Here is a 16700-nt window from a genome sequence, read left to right on the forward strand (position 1 = left end):
AATCATAGCCCTGTTCCCGGGACGGATGTATTTTGTGGTTGCACAGCATCACACACACAGCTAACCCGTGGGTTTGCTTTAGTGATCTGATGCGTTGACACAATCTGGAGAAGCTGACTGCATCACTTAATAACTCCTATCGTTTCGTGTCTCAACAGCCTTTCAAAGCAGACGTGTGGCTCAGTAGCTAGATAGGATAGCTTGGCGAACATGGCAGAGCAGGGTCATGACAGTGATGATGGAATGGACGGGTTAATGGACAAATTCAAAGAAATAAAATATAAAAATGCTTTCAGCGAGAACGACTGGGAAAAGGTAAGACATGTTTATCTCTAGCCAGCTAGGTTAGGTAATTACAATATATAAATTATCCAGATAATACATAGCTAGCTACGTATTATACAATACATAATATCTATGCGTGTGTAAGGCGATCAACTTCTCCAGTATCGATTTAATTGAGTCGTCACTTTACAAGCGAGTTCGTTTAATCTCAACGAGACGTCCTTGATATCACTTCTTAAGATGATATGATCCAATCAAATATTAGGCACCACTACTGAACTGTTCATTAAGATAATATTTATTCAAGCACATCAGCAAGCAATATCATTTCCATGGAAAAGTGGTCTCATCTAGTTTCACCTCTGCAGGCCCGTCTCAGCTAGCCGTCAACAAGTTAACTGCAAGAGTTCCACCAGACCAGACTCCCGTTTAGCCCTGGTACATAGTCTTTATACAATTTCATCAAACATTTTGGGCTGGGTGATGCCCCCCCCTCTATCTGGTAGTTTTCCAAGTGTCAGCACAAATCCGTTGCAGCTGCAGAAGGTCTTCTCGTTAGCGTTGGCCTTCAATTCTTCTGGTATGTGGGTGCGAGAGTGTATGTATGTTATCAGCCTGAGTGTCCTGCTAGCGTCTCGTTCCCATGGTGATATCATACTTTGTGAGCAGAGCTGTGAGTTGAGTTCTTATCAGTAGCTTGTGAAAACATTTGAAGTTGCACAGTAATATGAGTTAGGATTCGATTTACAAGTTAAAGTATAGTATAGAAGAAATAGACTTATCATTAATCATTAGTTATGAAAGTATAAAATCAGTACAGAAAAATAGAATATCATAACAGCAGGTATACAATGGTTGTTAGCACATAGGTAAAAATAAGTAATTTATAGGCAGTTTGAATCATAAAACGTTCTTTTAGTCAGGAGCTTGTCTTCTTGTCGCTCAAAAACAGAACCTCTCTTTTGGCTTTGCGTGACCTTCCTATTGTTCTCAACTGACCGCATTCACATATTATTTAAATGAGCACATAGTACATGATTTATCACTTCTAGTGATTTTAATACAAATTCCCAACAAATCCCCCCTTTGGTCATTAAAACAAAATTATGACCATTACAGAGAATTTGTAGCCAGAAAGGTGAGATGGGTCGTAGACCGCAAATGCCTTTATTTACACCATTCCTTCACAAAACTCCATAATTACAACATATCTTCAACTCCTGTATCATGATCCATCTCCTCACCCTCCAACAGTGACTGCTGCTGCTCAGCAATAAGCATTTGTAAGTGCATCTGTGTTCCAGCATCAACCTTGGTTAGGGCCGTAGTAATCAGTCGCTGTGCCAGGCCTCTAATGCAAGGGACAATGCAGCAGCCAAACAGGATCAGCACTGTGGCAGAGATGAGGAGGGCAGAGAGCATAGACATAGCCAGATTTTTCCATTTACCAAAAACAGATTCGAACCACTCTCCAATAACATTGTTAACTCCAGCGTTTGCATATACCTCTTTTAAACATCCTCATCACCATCTACCAAATGTGCCTCAGCACCAATAACATTAATTAGACCTGCACGGGCCACTATTCTTCCGTCATGCTTTGCGTCACCCCCCTTGTTACCCACACTGACCTTTCTTGGGGGGAGGCGGCCCCCTGTATGTCATCTATAGTCTGTACAGAGCATTTAGGTTTGTCTAGCTGGATTGAGACCAGCTGATGTTCTCTGGGGACATATCAATGGACTGCGCTTACATACCGCCGTTATCCAAAGCGCTTCAATGGCTTCTCATTCACCAACACACACATTCACACACCAATGGTGGCAAGCTGCCATACAAGGCGCCGGCCCTGGGAGCAATTCGGGGTTCAGTGTCTTGCCCAAGGACACTCTGACATGTGGCCTGCCGGAGCTCGAACCGCCGATCTGCCAACCTTGCGATCATTAGATGGCGGCTCTACCTCCTGCATCACAGCCACCCCCCTCCTGATTTAGCGGCTGCATCTGCAGCATAATTTCCTTTTTCTTCGTCTGTGTCGGCTTTCGAGCGTCCCTTCAGCGGTGCCTCTAATCTAAAAGCAGATATCTATGGGGTGAGCCCCCACCTTTCCAAACATGTCTGCTACAGGTTTACTGAAATTGCCTGGCAGTCACGCATTCTAAGGAAGCAAAACAAATTGCAAGGCATTTAGACAAGAAACTGTAAAGTGATGATTAGGCCCAATGGATCTCCTGAAACCTCCAAAGGGATTATGGTGAGAGAACAAATAATGACTGTGAAATACCTGAACAGACAATTGACTCAAATCAGAGTGGAAATACTTGAACAGACAATGACTGACAAAATGGGAATGGACAAGGATTATTCATTTCCACTAAACGATATAAATGATGATGAGTTTCGAGAAATGGGATCACTGGACTGTGTGGATTATAATCCAGCTGCACCTAAAAACTATGAAGAGTTGAACTTTGAAAACTTTTGACTTTACAGAGCACAAAATGTATGACATTGAGAACAACATCGACCACTTCTACAACAATAATAACCGTCTGCAACTGTGACTATTACACAGAGGAACAATTCAAAAGTAATATAATATTGGATGGTATTTTATCAACAATACACTTCAACAGTAGAAGTCTTTATAGAAACTTTAAGAAAACTAAGGACTATTTGAGACAGTTCACCAAGTTCAGCATCATTGCTGTATCGGAGACATGGCTCAGTAAAGAAAAAGAAGCCGATGTGGAACATGAGGACTATGAACTATTTACCTCCAACAGAACAAACAAGAAAGGAGTAGGAGTTGCCTTGTATGTAAATAATGACTGTGACTGTAAAATAGTAAAACATATGTCAATAACAATAGAAAACATTATGGATTGTGTCACTGTAGAAATAAAATAAGGAGAACTCTAAGACCATAATAATACACTTTGTATATAGAACTCCAGGATCCTGTCTTGACACATTCAAAGATATGATGGTTGATATGTATGATAAACTAAATGACAGAAAGACGGTCTTTGTATGAGGGGACTTAAATATAGATTTGTTGAACCCAAATGAACACAAAAAAAAATGTTACAGACATCATGGACACAATGTACAGTATATGTGTATTTCCTACAATCTTAAAACCGACTAGAATAACAATTAACAGTGCTCCTTTAATAGATAACATTTTTACCAATGAAATTGGGAGTAAAATAGTAAGTAGAATGCTATTACCGTAAATAAACAGAGCTGCCTATCAAGACCCAACTAACAAATTATTCATAAACTCCTATGATCTCAAATTTAAAGAATTGGTGGACTTCAAAATGGCACAAGTAATTCTACAAAGTAAAAAAATATATAAGATGCTCCCAGACTTTATCCAGAGACTGTTCCAAGTTAGACAGATTAATTACGAACTCAGAGGAATATGTATATTTATGAAAACAAAGATTAAAACAAATGCAAAACAAAGATGTATAACAGTGAAAGGAGCCTACCCATGGAACACCGCCGAAAAGGAAATGAAAATGTGCAGCACACCTAAAGGACTAAAAAAAAAATCACAAAAAATAAGATGATTAACAAGTATAAAAACAGAGGCATAAACCCAGCCCTTGTTTGGTATCCTTGAACCCCCCCCGCCAACATGCGCAAGTAAAGTCCTGTTCACAAATGTTTCCCTGTCTTTGACCATGCATTCATGAACATATTGCAGAAGTGCGTAGCATTAAGGCGTCCCACGTCGCCCCCCTTTCCCGTCCTGTTAAGGCAGTCGTAGGCTTTTTCTAAGTGTAAAGGGTGATGTCCCTCATATATCATGGGGCCTTTAGTTCTATTTATACCGGGGCAGCATGTTCTCCCCCTCGCTTGTAGGGGGAGAAACAGTGTACCGTACTCTCTCTAGGTTGTTTCAAGCAGACTAAACATGTTACCTTATAAATGGTGGATATTGTGTAGTTAACCCAGTTAATTTAATAATTAATTAATAAATTGTTTAAATAATTGTGGCTATAACCCAGTTGTACCAAACATTTTAATTTGATTTGATTTGCTTCTCCATTTATCTCGAACATTTCAACCACAAAAACACACACATCTGCAACAACAAAAAACAACAAAAGCAAACCCCAAAAAATAAATAGAAATACAAATAAAATACAAATAAAATAAGCTATAAATTGAAATAAAATATATCTTCCTTGACATGGAAGCAACAGTCGGCAATGGCCCTGTTCGAGAAAAGACAGAAAGAAACAAAACCCATGGTCCTGCCCCTTCCCCACAATATCATATCATTACGCAATAGATTATCTATCAATATCTATAATAATATGGCTATCCACTATAGCTATCCAGGAACCAAATATCCACAAAAATACCAGTTCACGTCATTCTCAAGCTCCTCCAACCTATATCCCTCCAAACCACTCAATAGTATTACTTGTTTTCATTGTTACATCAAGGCCATTCAAAATGGACACCCCACAAACTGAGATGCACCTGCCCCTGAGCGCTGCACGGACAACAGGCTGTTCTCCACAATTTCCCTCCTAGACTACAACCCCTATCTCTGCTCATGAACAAAACAATTTTAGTAAGTTGCCAGCGACCTTATTTTGTGTTACTTTAAACATGAATCGTGCAGCTCTGAATTTAACCAATTCTCAACATTTCAGAGTTTGACTTTTATTTTATTTTATTAATAATTGGTATGACCTCTATACCCAGCATGAAGTACAATTCTTATAGCTCTTTTTTGCAATGTGCATATCTTTTCTAGGTTGGTTTTATATGTATTTCCCCAAACTCCAACACAATATGACAGATAGGGTACAATGAGTGTGCAATATAGAGTGTATAGTGATTTCTGATTTAAGATGTATTTAATTTTACCCAGAGCTCCCAAGCTTCTCGCAATCTTTGAGCACAGATATTTTCACTTTGTTTCCAGCAGAGTTTGTGGTCTATTTAAGACACCCAAAAACGTGATTTCATATATTCTATTGATTTAGACATTTTCAATTTCCAGATGGAGGTCTGTATTTATATTGCAATTTCCAAATAGCATGAATTTGGTTTTATTCAGATTTAATGATAGCTTGTTTGTCTCAACCCAGCATTTTAATTTGTACAATTCCTTCTTTGCCACCTTTAAAAGCTGCTGCAGATCTTCCCCATAACATAACATATTTGTGTCATCTGCCAAGACAACCAATTCGACCCCTGTGGGCACCACAGGTAATATTTAAGCACCTTGATTTGTTCTGGCCTATTTGAACAAATTGCTGTCTATTACTAATATAGCTTTTAAGCCATTCAAGTGCGACCCCTCTGACACCATACCTGTCCCTTTTTTTTTTAAAGTAGAATCTCATGATCTATTGTGTCGAATGCTTTTTTAAGGTCAATGAATATGCCCAATGCATATTTCTTTCTCTCTGTACAAGTTGTTATTTGCTTCTACTAGCTCCATTAATGCCATGTCAGTAGATCTAGCTGTTCTAAAACCATACTGATTATCCATTAATAGTTGATGTTTTTCAATGAAATTGGCCAGTCTTTCATCATATAGTTTTTCTAGCCCTAACCCTAACTGTTATAATAAGGATACCGGTCTGTAATTGGTGAAGAGGTGTTTATCTGTTTTGTTCCTTTAACATTATTTTTTATTCTCCTCTAATAATCTGGTATAATAATCTTTCTTACATATGCTCATAATACTAATTAGTTAGTTTTTTGTATTTCTTCTATGTAACCCCTGCCTCCTTTGTTTGATGCTTTATACATACACTTTATAGAGTATACCTTTTCTTGTATGCATTTTGAATGCCCCTGGACACCCACAGATTTTCAGAATATTTATTCTTATTGCTACATTGTTTTAGTGGGCAGTTTTTGTCATATAGAACTTTAAATGTTTCTAGGAATAACCCATACGCTTTGTCCACATCTGATTCTTCATATCACTTTGTTCCTTCAGACCTCCCCTCTTCCCAGGGTGCAGTCTCAGGCTGGAACCCTTTCCGATGGAGGTTTACTGCCCTCCAACCCCTTCTTGAGTCAGAGTCAGTCAACCTCCACCCCTTCCGCTTCCCAGACGTCTCCTTTTCAGAGCTCTGATCACGGAAAGCACTGCTCGCTTACTAACGCATTCGGTTTCAGCTTACAGTGGCCTGACTGTACATTGAGCTGAGCGCAGCCACCATTTCCCTATGGCTTAAGGCTTTTGCGACCCAACCGGCCGGTGACCCAGTCGATAGCGATCCCCAGTCAGTGTCTAAACACCAACCCTGTAGCGGTGATTGGCCGCCCAGTTGGGAACCGACGGTCTGATCCCTAGCCCACTTCGCTATGGGTCTAGAAACTTTGACCGTTTACACCAGCCTTGCCTGTTCACGGGTGTGACTTCCCTTCACATCCCGCTAGGTGTGGGCTGTCGCCCACGTACCACGCACTGCCCACACACCTAGATGCGACAGCTGCGCCGACTAGACGGTACCACGGTAGTATGTTCATTCATACTTCATCAGACACGGGGGCCTTCAGTCCTCTCCCCAGCACTATATAGAGTCTTTAACGTGCCCTCGGAACTTTGCAATTCCACCGCCGCCTGTTGAGTACTAAGGTTCGGGGTGCCCAATCCCCTCCCTAATACTCTTCTAATTCCATTTTAATAACTCATTTCTAAAAGCAGATATGGATTCCTCAGTTCTACTGTCTTGTATGTAATTTCCTTTAACTCCCTCTTCTTTCTATAATTACATTCATAAAATGAAAAGACAGGCAGGTGATCGCTAATATCATGGATTAATAGTCCACTTGTTGTGTTACTTTCCACATTATTTGAGGCTTAGTGCATGCTGACAGAGTCGCCAGGAATTTGAAAATGTTATACATGTGGTGGGTCTGCTTTGGTACAGTGTGACAGGAGAGGCCACCCTGTACCCGGTTTACCTTCGACTCTGACAGCGTGTGAGGTGGTCAATATACCTCCCACGGTCTTGTCCACCACGTCGCCTGGGTCTAAAATAGGAGTCTGTTTTGCCGTTGTCTGCTTTCTCCGCAGCATTCAGTTCCTGTGAAGAGAAAACTCGATTGAGATTAGTTTAGAGTTTTGACATATATTCATTTTCATGGAGAGGGGGTTCAAGCCCCCTCCCTCTGTCTCTGTATCATGTCGGCAAGCTTTCTTTTAATAGATTGGTTATCCCTCTCAACCTAACCCTAACCCTGTGACTACTGGGGGTGGTAGACTGAACCAAATCGATGCTTAATCCCCATTGCTGTCTCAATTGCAGCCATATGGACTTTTATTTTATTTTATATGTGACCCATTATCAAAGCGTATTATTGTAGGGAAACTAAACCGTGGTATGAATTCCTTTAAGAGGCACTTTATTACAGATGCGGCATCCTCCCGTTTACACGGATATGCTTCAGGCCACCTTGACAATCTATCAATCACTCCCATGTCCGTGAAGTCAATACATATCTCTCATTATTAGTATTCTGCATGGGGTTTCTCCGGTGACTTTCCTGCCGCCGGGAAGTGTTACTGTTAATCCGTCTGGTCCACAAGTTACCTCCGCGTTCAATTTACATAGCAGGTCCCTCCCCATTACGTTTACGAGGCATTGGGGAGCGAACAGGTAGTTGTTTGACAATTTCTGGTGGCCTATTTCTGTTTCTAGGGGGATTGTTTATTTCTGTGTCTGTGCCTGTCCGGAGTAGCCTACTGTCGTCATGGCCAGATTTTCCGACAGAGGAGGAACTCTACCCTTGTGGTTTGTCATGGTGGACGCTGCTGCTCCAGTATCCATGAACTGTTTTTTCTCTCCTCCCATCAGTATTACAATCATTGGTTCTTCGTTCGGGTGGAAGTGGTAGGTTCCTCTTTCGCCTCCCGGGCATCCCTATAGGCTTTGACCATAAGGAGCCCCTCCTTGTGGTTGATTCATCATGGGGGCCATTATGGTTGGGGCCGGTTGGCCTGGCATTGGGCCCCCCCACTGTTGCTGTGTGGGGGGTCGAAACTGCTGGGGCTGCCATTGCTGCTGCTGCGTTGGTCCCCATGACTGCTGTTGGCCACCTTGGTTAGGGCATTCCTTCTTCCAGTGTCCTGTTCCTCCACATGTGTGGCAGGCACCTGCTCCTGGTGTTCTTGGTCCTCCACGGCCTCTCCTGCGGCCTCCTCGCCAACGTCCTCTCCCTCCGCCTCTCTGTTGATATTCGGGGAAGGATTGGTACTGAGCCGGGGGCTGTGGTGCTGCAGAGGCCTGCGGCACCTCTCCAAGCTGGACCAATATCTTGCATTCTTTACATTCCTTCTTCCTTGTCGTAGCCACAACTACGGTCACCTGCATTTTCAACAACCTCTCACGCTGCACGGCCTGTTTCTCCTCGGTCTCGTCGGTTTTTCTTTCTTCTGAATTAATTAAGGTCTTATATTATATCTGTGTGTATCTATCTTGTCGGTCCTCTATGTATTATGTCTTATATAATATATACTATGTATACTATATACTATGTCTTATGTGTTCTGCATTATCTGCTCATCTAGATAGTCATTCTACTGAAGGTTCACTGTATCGTGTGGCTATGCTGCCACCCTTATATCAATATTATTATTGCCAACCAATACTAAACAAACTGAACAACTAAACAAAACCACAATGTAATCAAACACCCCAAATATACCACTATTGCAAAGACGACGAGACACAAAATCACCGTGTGTCAGAGACACTCCTAGTGAGCCTTTTTTTCCTTTTTTTTTTTCTTTTTTTTTTTTTCTGCTGTCTGCGCTTCAATGGTGGGTCACACCCGCAGCACAACACTTCTTTAAACACCTTGAACGAGGCATAACATACAACTATCCCTTTTAATAGTAATAATTACAATAAAAATAACAATTCCATCTATGATTCACATACAATATTACGTAACACCTTTGCATGAGTTTAGAATTATAAGGTTATATCTCCGCCTAGGGTAGTTCAGAGATATTGAGCGTCAACGCTTCCACACTCCATCACGTTCCGCGAGATGGAACCCCCGCATTCCACGAATTACCCACTCAAAATGCCAACATTTTAAAAATAACACCACACATTAATAAACCACTTAATGGATCAGATTATGCAAAAAACTCAATTTTGACCAAAACGATGATAGAACCTTATAATCCTAACGTCACAATTGTTTTAGCGCCCGCTGTGAGAGGAGGCACGCTAATACTAGGACCTCTACCGGACTGCAGTCCTGCCGTAGACGCTACCCTACTCGCAATGACCTCACTTCTCACTTGGTTTGCAAGGTATTTCAACCTTCGGGACACCGTCCTTTCATTAGACCTCGTCGGGTCTAAACTGGGGGCTGGTTACCTCTTAATATCCAGGACTGTCGTGTCTTTCCTTACCTTAGACCTCGGCGGGTCTATCCTGGGGACTGTTACCCCTCTTTATTTCCAGGACTTAGCTACTGTCCCTTCTTTAGACCTCGGCGGGTCTTATTACACGTTAATACAAGATGTGCTTAAATATCAGACAGTGGTGTTCAATAATGTATAGAATGTCAATTTAATTAATGATTATCCTTACTTTTGACGGATTCTTCACAGACACAGATCAGAATGGGTTTGACACACGATTCATGGCCCAGCACTTCCACCTAGAATACTATTGTCTACCTAAGCAGATTTCATTAAATGGCTCTGCTCACCTTTTTTGTGTTGGTACCGTGGAAGTGCTTAGTCCGAACCCAGCCTCGCCCACTCCTCCTTGCATCCCGTTGAAGATCACGTCGGGGTCACCAATTTTGTAAGGCGATCAACTTCTCCAGTATCGATTTAATTGAGTCGTCACTTTACAAGCGAGTTCGTTTAATCTCAACGAGACGTCCTTGATATCACTTCTTAAGATGATATGATCCAATCAAATATTAGGCACCACTACTGAACTGTTCATTAAGATAATATTTATTCAAGCACATCAGCAAGCAATATCATTTCCATGGAAAAGTGGTCTCATCTAGTTTCACCTCTGCAGGCCCGTCTCAGCTAGCCGTCAACAAGTTAACTGCAAGAGTTCCACCAGACCAGACTCCCGTTTAGCCCTGGTACATAGTCTTTATACAATTTCATCAAACATTTTGGGCTGGGTGATGCCCCCCCCTCTATCTGGTAGTTTTCCAAGTGTCAGCACAAATCCGTTGCAGCTGCAGAAGGTCTTCTCGTTAGCGTTGGCCTTCAATTCTTCTGGTATGTGGGTGCGAGAGTGTATGTATGTTATCAGCCTGAGTGTCCTGCTAGCGTCTCGTTCCCATGGTGATATCATACTTTGTGAGCAGAGCTGTGAGTTGAGTTCTTATCAGTAGCTTGTGAAAACATTTGAAGTTGCACAGTAATATGAGTTAGGATTCGATTTACAAGTTAAAGTATAGTATAGAAGAAATAGACTTATCATTAATCATTAGTTATGAAAGTATAAAATCAGTACAGAAAAATAGAATATCATAACAGCAGGTATACAATGGTTGTTAGCACATAGGTAAAAATAAGTAATTTATAGGCAGTTTGAATCATAAAACGTTCTTTTAGTCAGGAGCTTGTCTTCTTGTCGCTCAAAAACAGAACCTCTCTTTTGGCTTTGCGTGACCTTCCTATTGTTCTCAACTGACCGCATTCACATATTATTTAAATGAGCACATAGTACATGATTTATCACTTCTAGTGATTTTAATACAAATTCCCAACACGTGTACTGCCCTAGCCCTGAGATCAGGGTAGCTATTCGCCCTGCCTAGACATCACTGTAAGATTGTGGAAAGGTGGCATATACCAGTATATTACAGTATAAGAAACTGACGACTTTAGCGAGTCTAATAATTAGCTAGCTGTATTAGCTATCTAGCTTGCTACCAGAATTATGTTATGGCCATCAAACTGTCCTCTTGTCTTGGGTTTGAGTGGCTAAACTTGTTCTGTCCCTGTCCATTCACTGCTGTCATTCCCACTGTCAATACAGGAGTTCGATAAGGTGCCCATGTTCATGAAACAAGCCCCTGATGTGATCGACCCCATGAACCACCCGGAGCTGGCTGCATTGCAGTCAATTATCCACGATGATGAGAGACCTGCAGAGGGTATGTTGGAGATGGTTGAGACTATAGGCCACCTTCCTGACCACAGCATCCTATTGAAAGCCCAACAAGGTCAAATCCTAAATCAGACCGTGAACCAAAACCTTAACTGTAACCAATGTTAACCAATTCAGAAATTCAACATCGGTTTGCTGGTCGGGCATGTCCCCTTCTTTTTACAGTTTCCAGGTTCTTTAGTATGACATTGACAACATTGTCCCTCAGCCAAGTGCTTTTCTCAACCTCTGAATTCATTCAAATGTCTTTGTTCTCCTCCCAGAGCGGGCGCAGAGCTTTAAAGACGAGGGGAATGATTACTTCAAGGAGAAGAACTACAAGAAGTCTATCATTTCCTACACGGCGGGTTTGAAGTTAAACTGCAATGATTCGAACACCAACGCCGTTCTGCACACAAACCGGGCAGCAGCACACTTCCACCTGGGTAAGGGCTCTGTTCATCTGTAGACCTCATGATGACATCATAGGTCAGGTTCAGTGATACTCAATCCTGATCCCGGAGGGCTGCAGTGGGTCCAGGTTTCTGTTCCAGCCTAGTGCCATCATCACACCTGATTTGTATTCATCAACCCATCTTCAAAACCTTGATTAACTGAATCAGGTGTGTCCCTACTGAGCTGGAACAAAAGCTCTGCAGCTCTCCAGGACCAGGAGTGAGGATCACTGTCCTGGTTTCACCTTTGTCGGTGGATCTTTCCAAGGTCTGTGAGGAATGTTCTGGAAGTCAGCCTCTCCTCTTGCCCTGCAGGTAACATGCGTTCTGCACTGAATGACGCTGCCGCTGCCAAGAAGGTTAAACCTGACCACCTCAAAGCAATAATCAGAGGTATGTTCACAAATGGAGAAAAACAAATGTTCATCAATAGATCGTTGAAATATTTGACTCAGATCACAGCATGATTGAGGTTGAGAGATTAAGACTTAAAAATCAATGTTTACAGGTCAATCTTCTGTGCGTGAATGAAAATGTGTTGGATGAAGAACCTTTCTGGTTTACAAGGGTAGATGGCATGGATTTTCAAAAGAGATGAAGTAGTGGTAGGAGTTGGAGCGTACAAACGAAACGGAGACTTATGTAACTGTTGACATCGCGCCCATAGCAACATACAACACTTCCTTAAATGCTACCTATAACCCCCATACGTCACACCCCAGTGGCCGGCGTTAAAGTGCCCACACACAATTCCCCATAACCGAACACACAGGTGAATTGTGTACATCATGCTGCTTAGTATTGTCCGCTACACTACTATAGCTACGAAACCTACAGAAGCTGACTCCTGTTTGACTGTGTGCAGGTGCCCAGTGTTGCATGCAGCTGCGCAGCTATGCAGACGCCCTCCAGTGGTGTGACGAGGGACTCAGATTGCAGCCCACCGAGAAGAAGCTACTGGAGCTGCGAGCTGCAGCAGACAAACAGAAGGTATGACTGAAAATATCTTGATCGAGACAAGTAAAGCCTCATATGCACTTTTCTACCTTTTGCGATTACTCAAGTGGTGGCTGTTTTCCCTCTTTTCCCCCCCCCACAAGTCAGTTATCTACCCTAGTCATTAGTCAAAGAGCTCACTGTATACACTACAGGGGATGTTGGTCGACGTAGTAATCAGAGGACGAACTCATTGCAATGCATGGAATGGAATTAATATCAAATGTAACATGATCTGGTGAAATGGTCTGCATGTCGGCAATTCTCAAGTCTCACAATTGACTAAAAAGCTTGTGTTTTCTTCTTTCTTTTTCTTTTTTTTTCTTTTTTTTATATTACGAAAGTTTAAGTGTTGAAGAGCCCACTCAGTATAGCAAACAACATTTTTAGGATCACTAGAATGTTCCTCCTTAGCTGCTAGCTAGCTACCAACGTTTTCTCCAATATTTGGTTTGAGGTGCATCAACATTCAAATAATAATTCCAAATCGTCAACTATTTTCATAGTATGACACATCATTTGAAAGCTTACAATCTGCACTTTCATAATCTGTAATAAAAACTGTAAAAAAATGAGCTTGCCCTAGTTGGGGACTTTTTCATCAGACCCTGTCACAAATGTACCATTGCTGAACGTTTCTACCCAGAGGAGCACTCCAGCTTTTTTTGCTTCTCCTCTTAAATATCCTTCATGTTCCATTGCCTCCCATCATTCGTTACCGCTGCAAAGCCACATTGAGTGGCTTGGAGTTGGAGTTGGAGTTGATGTCCATGGTTTGGGGTAACTATGTAGACATTCTTCTTTTGTTGGTGGTTTAGAGAACAATAGAGAGAGATGCCAGGAAGAAGAATACCAAAGAAAAGAAGGACAGAGCTGATAAAGAGGCCCTGCTAGCTGCCATACAGGTGAGTGTGATGTCTAAATTGGGAAAAGACCACCATGACTTGCCTTATTCTTGTATAACCGGGCAAGGGAATTTCCTGTGTGACGAGGCCGATTTTCGGACAAACCCATGTGTGTCTTACAGAAACGTGGCATCAAGCTACTGAAGCCCGAGCTGCCCCGCAAGCGTGACTCTGACAATGAGGACGATGGGGGGGACGGGGGCGCGTCTGGAGCCATGGCTGGGATGGCCTCCCAGGAGGCCACAGGGGCGAAGGTGTTCCTGGATGAACAGGGCTCCATGCACTGGCCTGTCCTCCTGCTGTACCCTGAGCATCAACAGACGGACTTCATCTCAGCCTTCTGCGAGTCCTCCAGGTGTGTTTCTGTCTCCCAAATAGTGTTAAGAAAGGATTATTATTATTATTATTATTATTATTATATTATATTATATATTCATGTTTTTAACAAGTGCACGTAATATATTATTGGCAATTTAGTCAATTTAATCTCATAGTCTCATAAACTACTCCAATACTCTTTTAGGCTAAAGACTAAAGTAGACAGGCACTGTGACCAAACTAATGACCAAAATGTGAAAGTGACTCCTACTTTTATCAGCCTCGTAGATCACCTGGCTGTCATGTTTGGAGAGGAACTCCCACCCTGGGACACAGACAGGAAGTATCTTCCCCAAAACCTACAGGTTACTATAATTTGATATACGTCAGGGTACATTTATTGTTTCTCTATCAAAGGACCAGTGGAGGTAGAAATCAGAGGACAGGCTTCCTCATTCAGTTCCATGCATTACAACAAGCCCGTCCTTCAATGTCTACCTCCACCAGCCTCCTGTGCAAAGGACATGCTATACAACATAATTGTAAGCCTCTGGATCTCACTGTTGTGGCGGCATGTTACTGCCATCTTGTGGTTGAATAGGTATTGTGATAACTGCATCCATATGAATAATACGGTTCACATGTGATGCTTTTGGGACATTTTGAGAAATATTTTGGGTTGTGTTCAACTATAAGTGGCTGTCTCCTCTCCTTCTCAGCTGTTCTTTGAAGACCCTGTGAAAGAGTCCTTACATGAGGTCAATCCAGAGATGCCGCTCCTGAATGTCCTTCAGCATAAAAGGTACCTAGATGTTTACATCCGATACCATAATGATTTAATGTCTAATTTTCTGCTTGCAATTCTAAACATAGTTGCCGGAATCATGACGCATCTGTCCTCCTCTTTTGACAGGTATTCTGTGAAGGCAGGATCTCCTAGCTTCATTGTCTTGGTGAAGGGGTCGCCCTTCTGCAAGCGGTTCTTATCAGATAAGAAAACGTATGGACTGTAAATGGCACTCTCCTCAGCAGTCAGTCTCAGACTTGTCAAGCTCATGAACTCTCCTCCACCTCCTCCACACAGTCCTTGACCTGCATGCGTTCACATCTCCTCTCCTTTTCTGCGTGCCAGTGTGTGCCATGGCCAATTGTTTTTCGACAGTTACTCCCGGGCTTCAACAGTGCCTACTCCGGGTCTGTTCGGTGCTTAAAGTTCCCATATCCGGAACCGCGTGTTTTTTCACCGCGCTGCCACACGGTGAACCACCGATGATTTGCTGATCCGTGAAACAGCTGTCCAGAAAAGGACTAAAACAGAGGCGTTTAGAGGCATGCTGGAACGCCTTTAGATTAAATTCTGAGTGGTATTTTCAGAAAAAAAACCGTCAATGGCATGTTTTGGGGGCCCCAGAGACCCACATTAACGTGTGGAAAAAGAGCATAATAGTTCTCCTTTAAAATACAGGCTTTTAGCCTACCTCTACCGCCTCTGAGGCCAAACGGGGATAGGGGCACGGTTTAGAATGAGGACGGGATATTCTTATCAACCAAGTGCCTCAGTTGGCTATTTGGTGGGTGGAAAGCGTAATCCAAGTTAGCTCGCTGTAACTACTGTACGCAATCGAATTGATTTGAATAGTGCTGCTGAGTACAGTTTAGTACAAATAAAATTGTCATAAACTGCTTAGATACTAGAACCTGTTTAGAAACACGATTTGAAATGTTTTGCTGTAGTGTCTCTGAGTTTGCCACCTTACGAACCGCACAATGTAAACAAACTATACTGTGGGCCTGAACTGGGAATTCAAACACGCTTGTTCACTCGAAGCACCAGGCTTTCAGCACTAGCTGGCCGCTCGTAAGCCTTGGCATGTATTGGCACTGCTGTAAAAATAAATAAAAAAGGCTTTAGATAGGAGAGCCTAAGGATTGTTCCAGGTTCTGTGATTGACAGTATAGCTTTGTTGATAAACCGTGCATACTGTATCTATGAATGATGTAAACCTGAGTACCTGTCAGGGGAACCTGTGGTACACTATTTTGATCATGTCAACATTACTAAAAGGCTGTAATGAACCAAAAGTGATCCTGTGTCTTCAATGTAATTATTTCCTCACTGTTTAAATGTTTATATTTGCTTTTTCTGGACACATAATCTAGTATATTCAGTGGATTTATCCACAGACCAAACCAATCTCAACACGCTTACAATGTTTATTTGTGAATGTGAATTCTGATATTATACAGCAGTAACAACTCAACTAATCCTTCAGATGTTTGCCTCCACTGTATTCTAAGAATCATGGAAGCCAAAACCAACCCCATAGGATTAGGAGCAGTTGACGGGCCTCAATCTGACTAGACCAGCTTTTCTAGCCTGGTAGGATAGGACCAATCTCCTGCTGCCATAGTGCTCTACCCTAAAGCACTACTACTTCCTCCCAGAGCCCAGTAACCCTCTGTTTCGTTTTAGTACCCTCTATAGGATTACACAAAGGGGCAGTGGTAATGATTAGAGTTTGATGGGCAGGCAGAGGTTAGGCCAGGTAGAGTCAATAAAATGTATATCCCTCCTCACTCACAAGCTGTTATATAATACCACA

The 16700-nt window shown here is 42.2% G+C and overlaps 1 protein-coding gene across 1 annotated transcript; it reads left to right on the top strand.

Moving 5' to 3' along the window:
• Positions 1-141: 141 nt before the first annotated feature.
• ttc4 (tetratricopeptide repeat domain 4) lies at positions 142-16134 on the top strand. Its single transcript, XM_080532257.1, has 10 exons — positions 142-315; positions 11313-11430; positions 11708-11869; positions 12194-12271; positions 12744-12868; positions 13693-13779; positions 13902-14134; positions 14378-14462; positions 14817-14899; positions 15011-16134. Exons 1-10 carry the CDS (start codon positions 211-213, stop codon positions 15108-15110), a joined length of 1176 nt encoding a protein of 391 aa, XP_080388383.1. The 5' UTR covers positions 142-210; the 3' UTR covers positions 15111-16134.
• Positions 16135-16700: the final 566 nt, after the last annotated feature.

Source organism: Nansenia antarctica (assembly GCF_963989245.1).
Source record: "Nansenia antarctica genome assembly, chromosome: 1".
In the NCBI taxonomy this organism is placed as follows: domain Eukaryota; kingdom Metazoa; phylum Chordata; class Actinopteri; order Argentiniformes; family Microstomatidae; genus Nansenia; species Nansenia antarctica.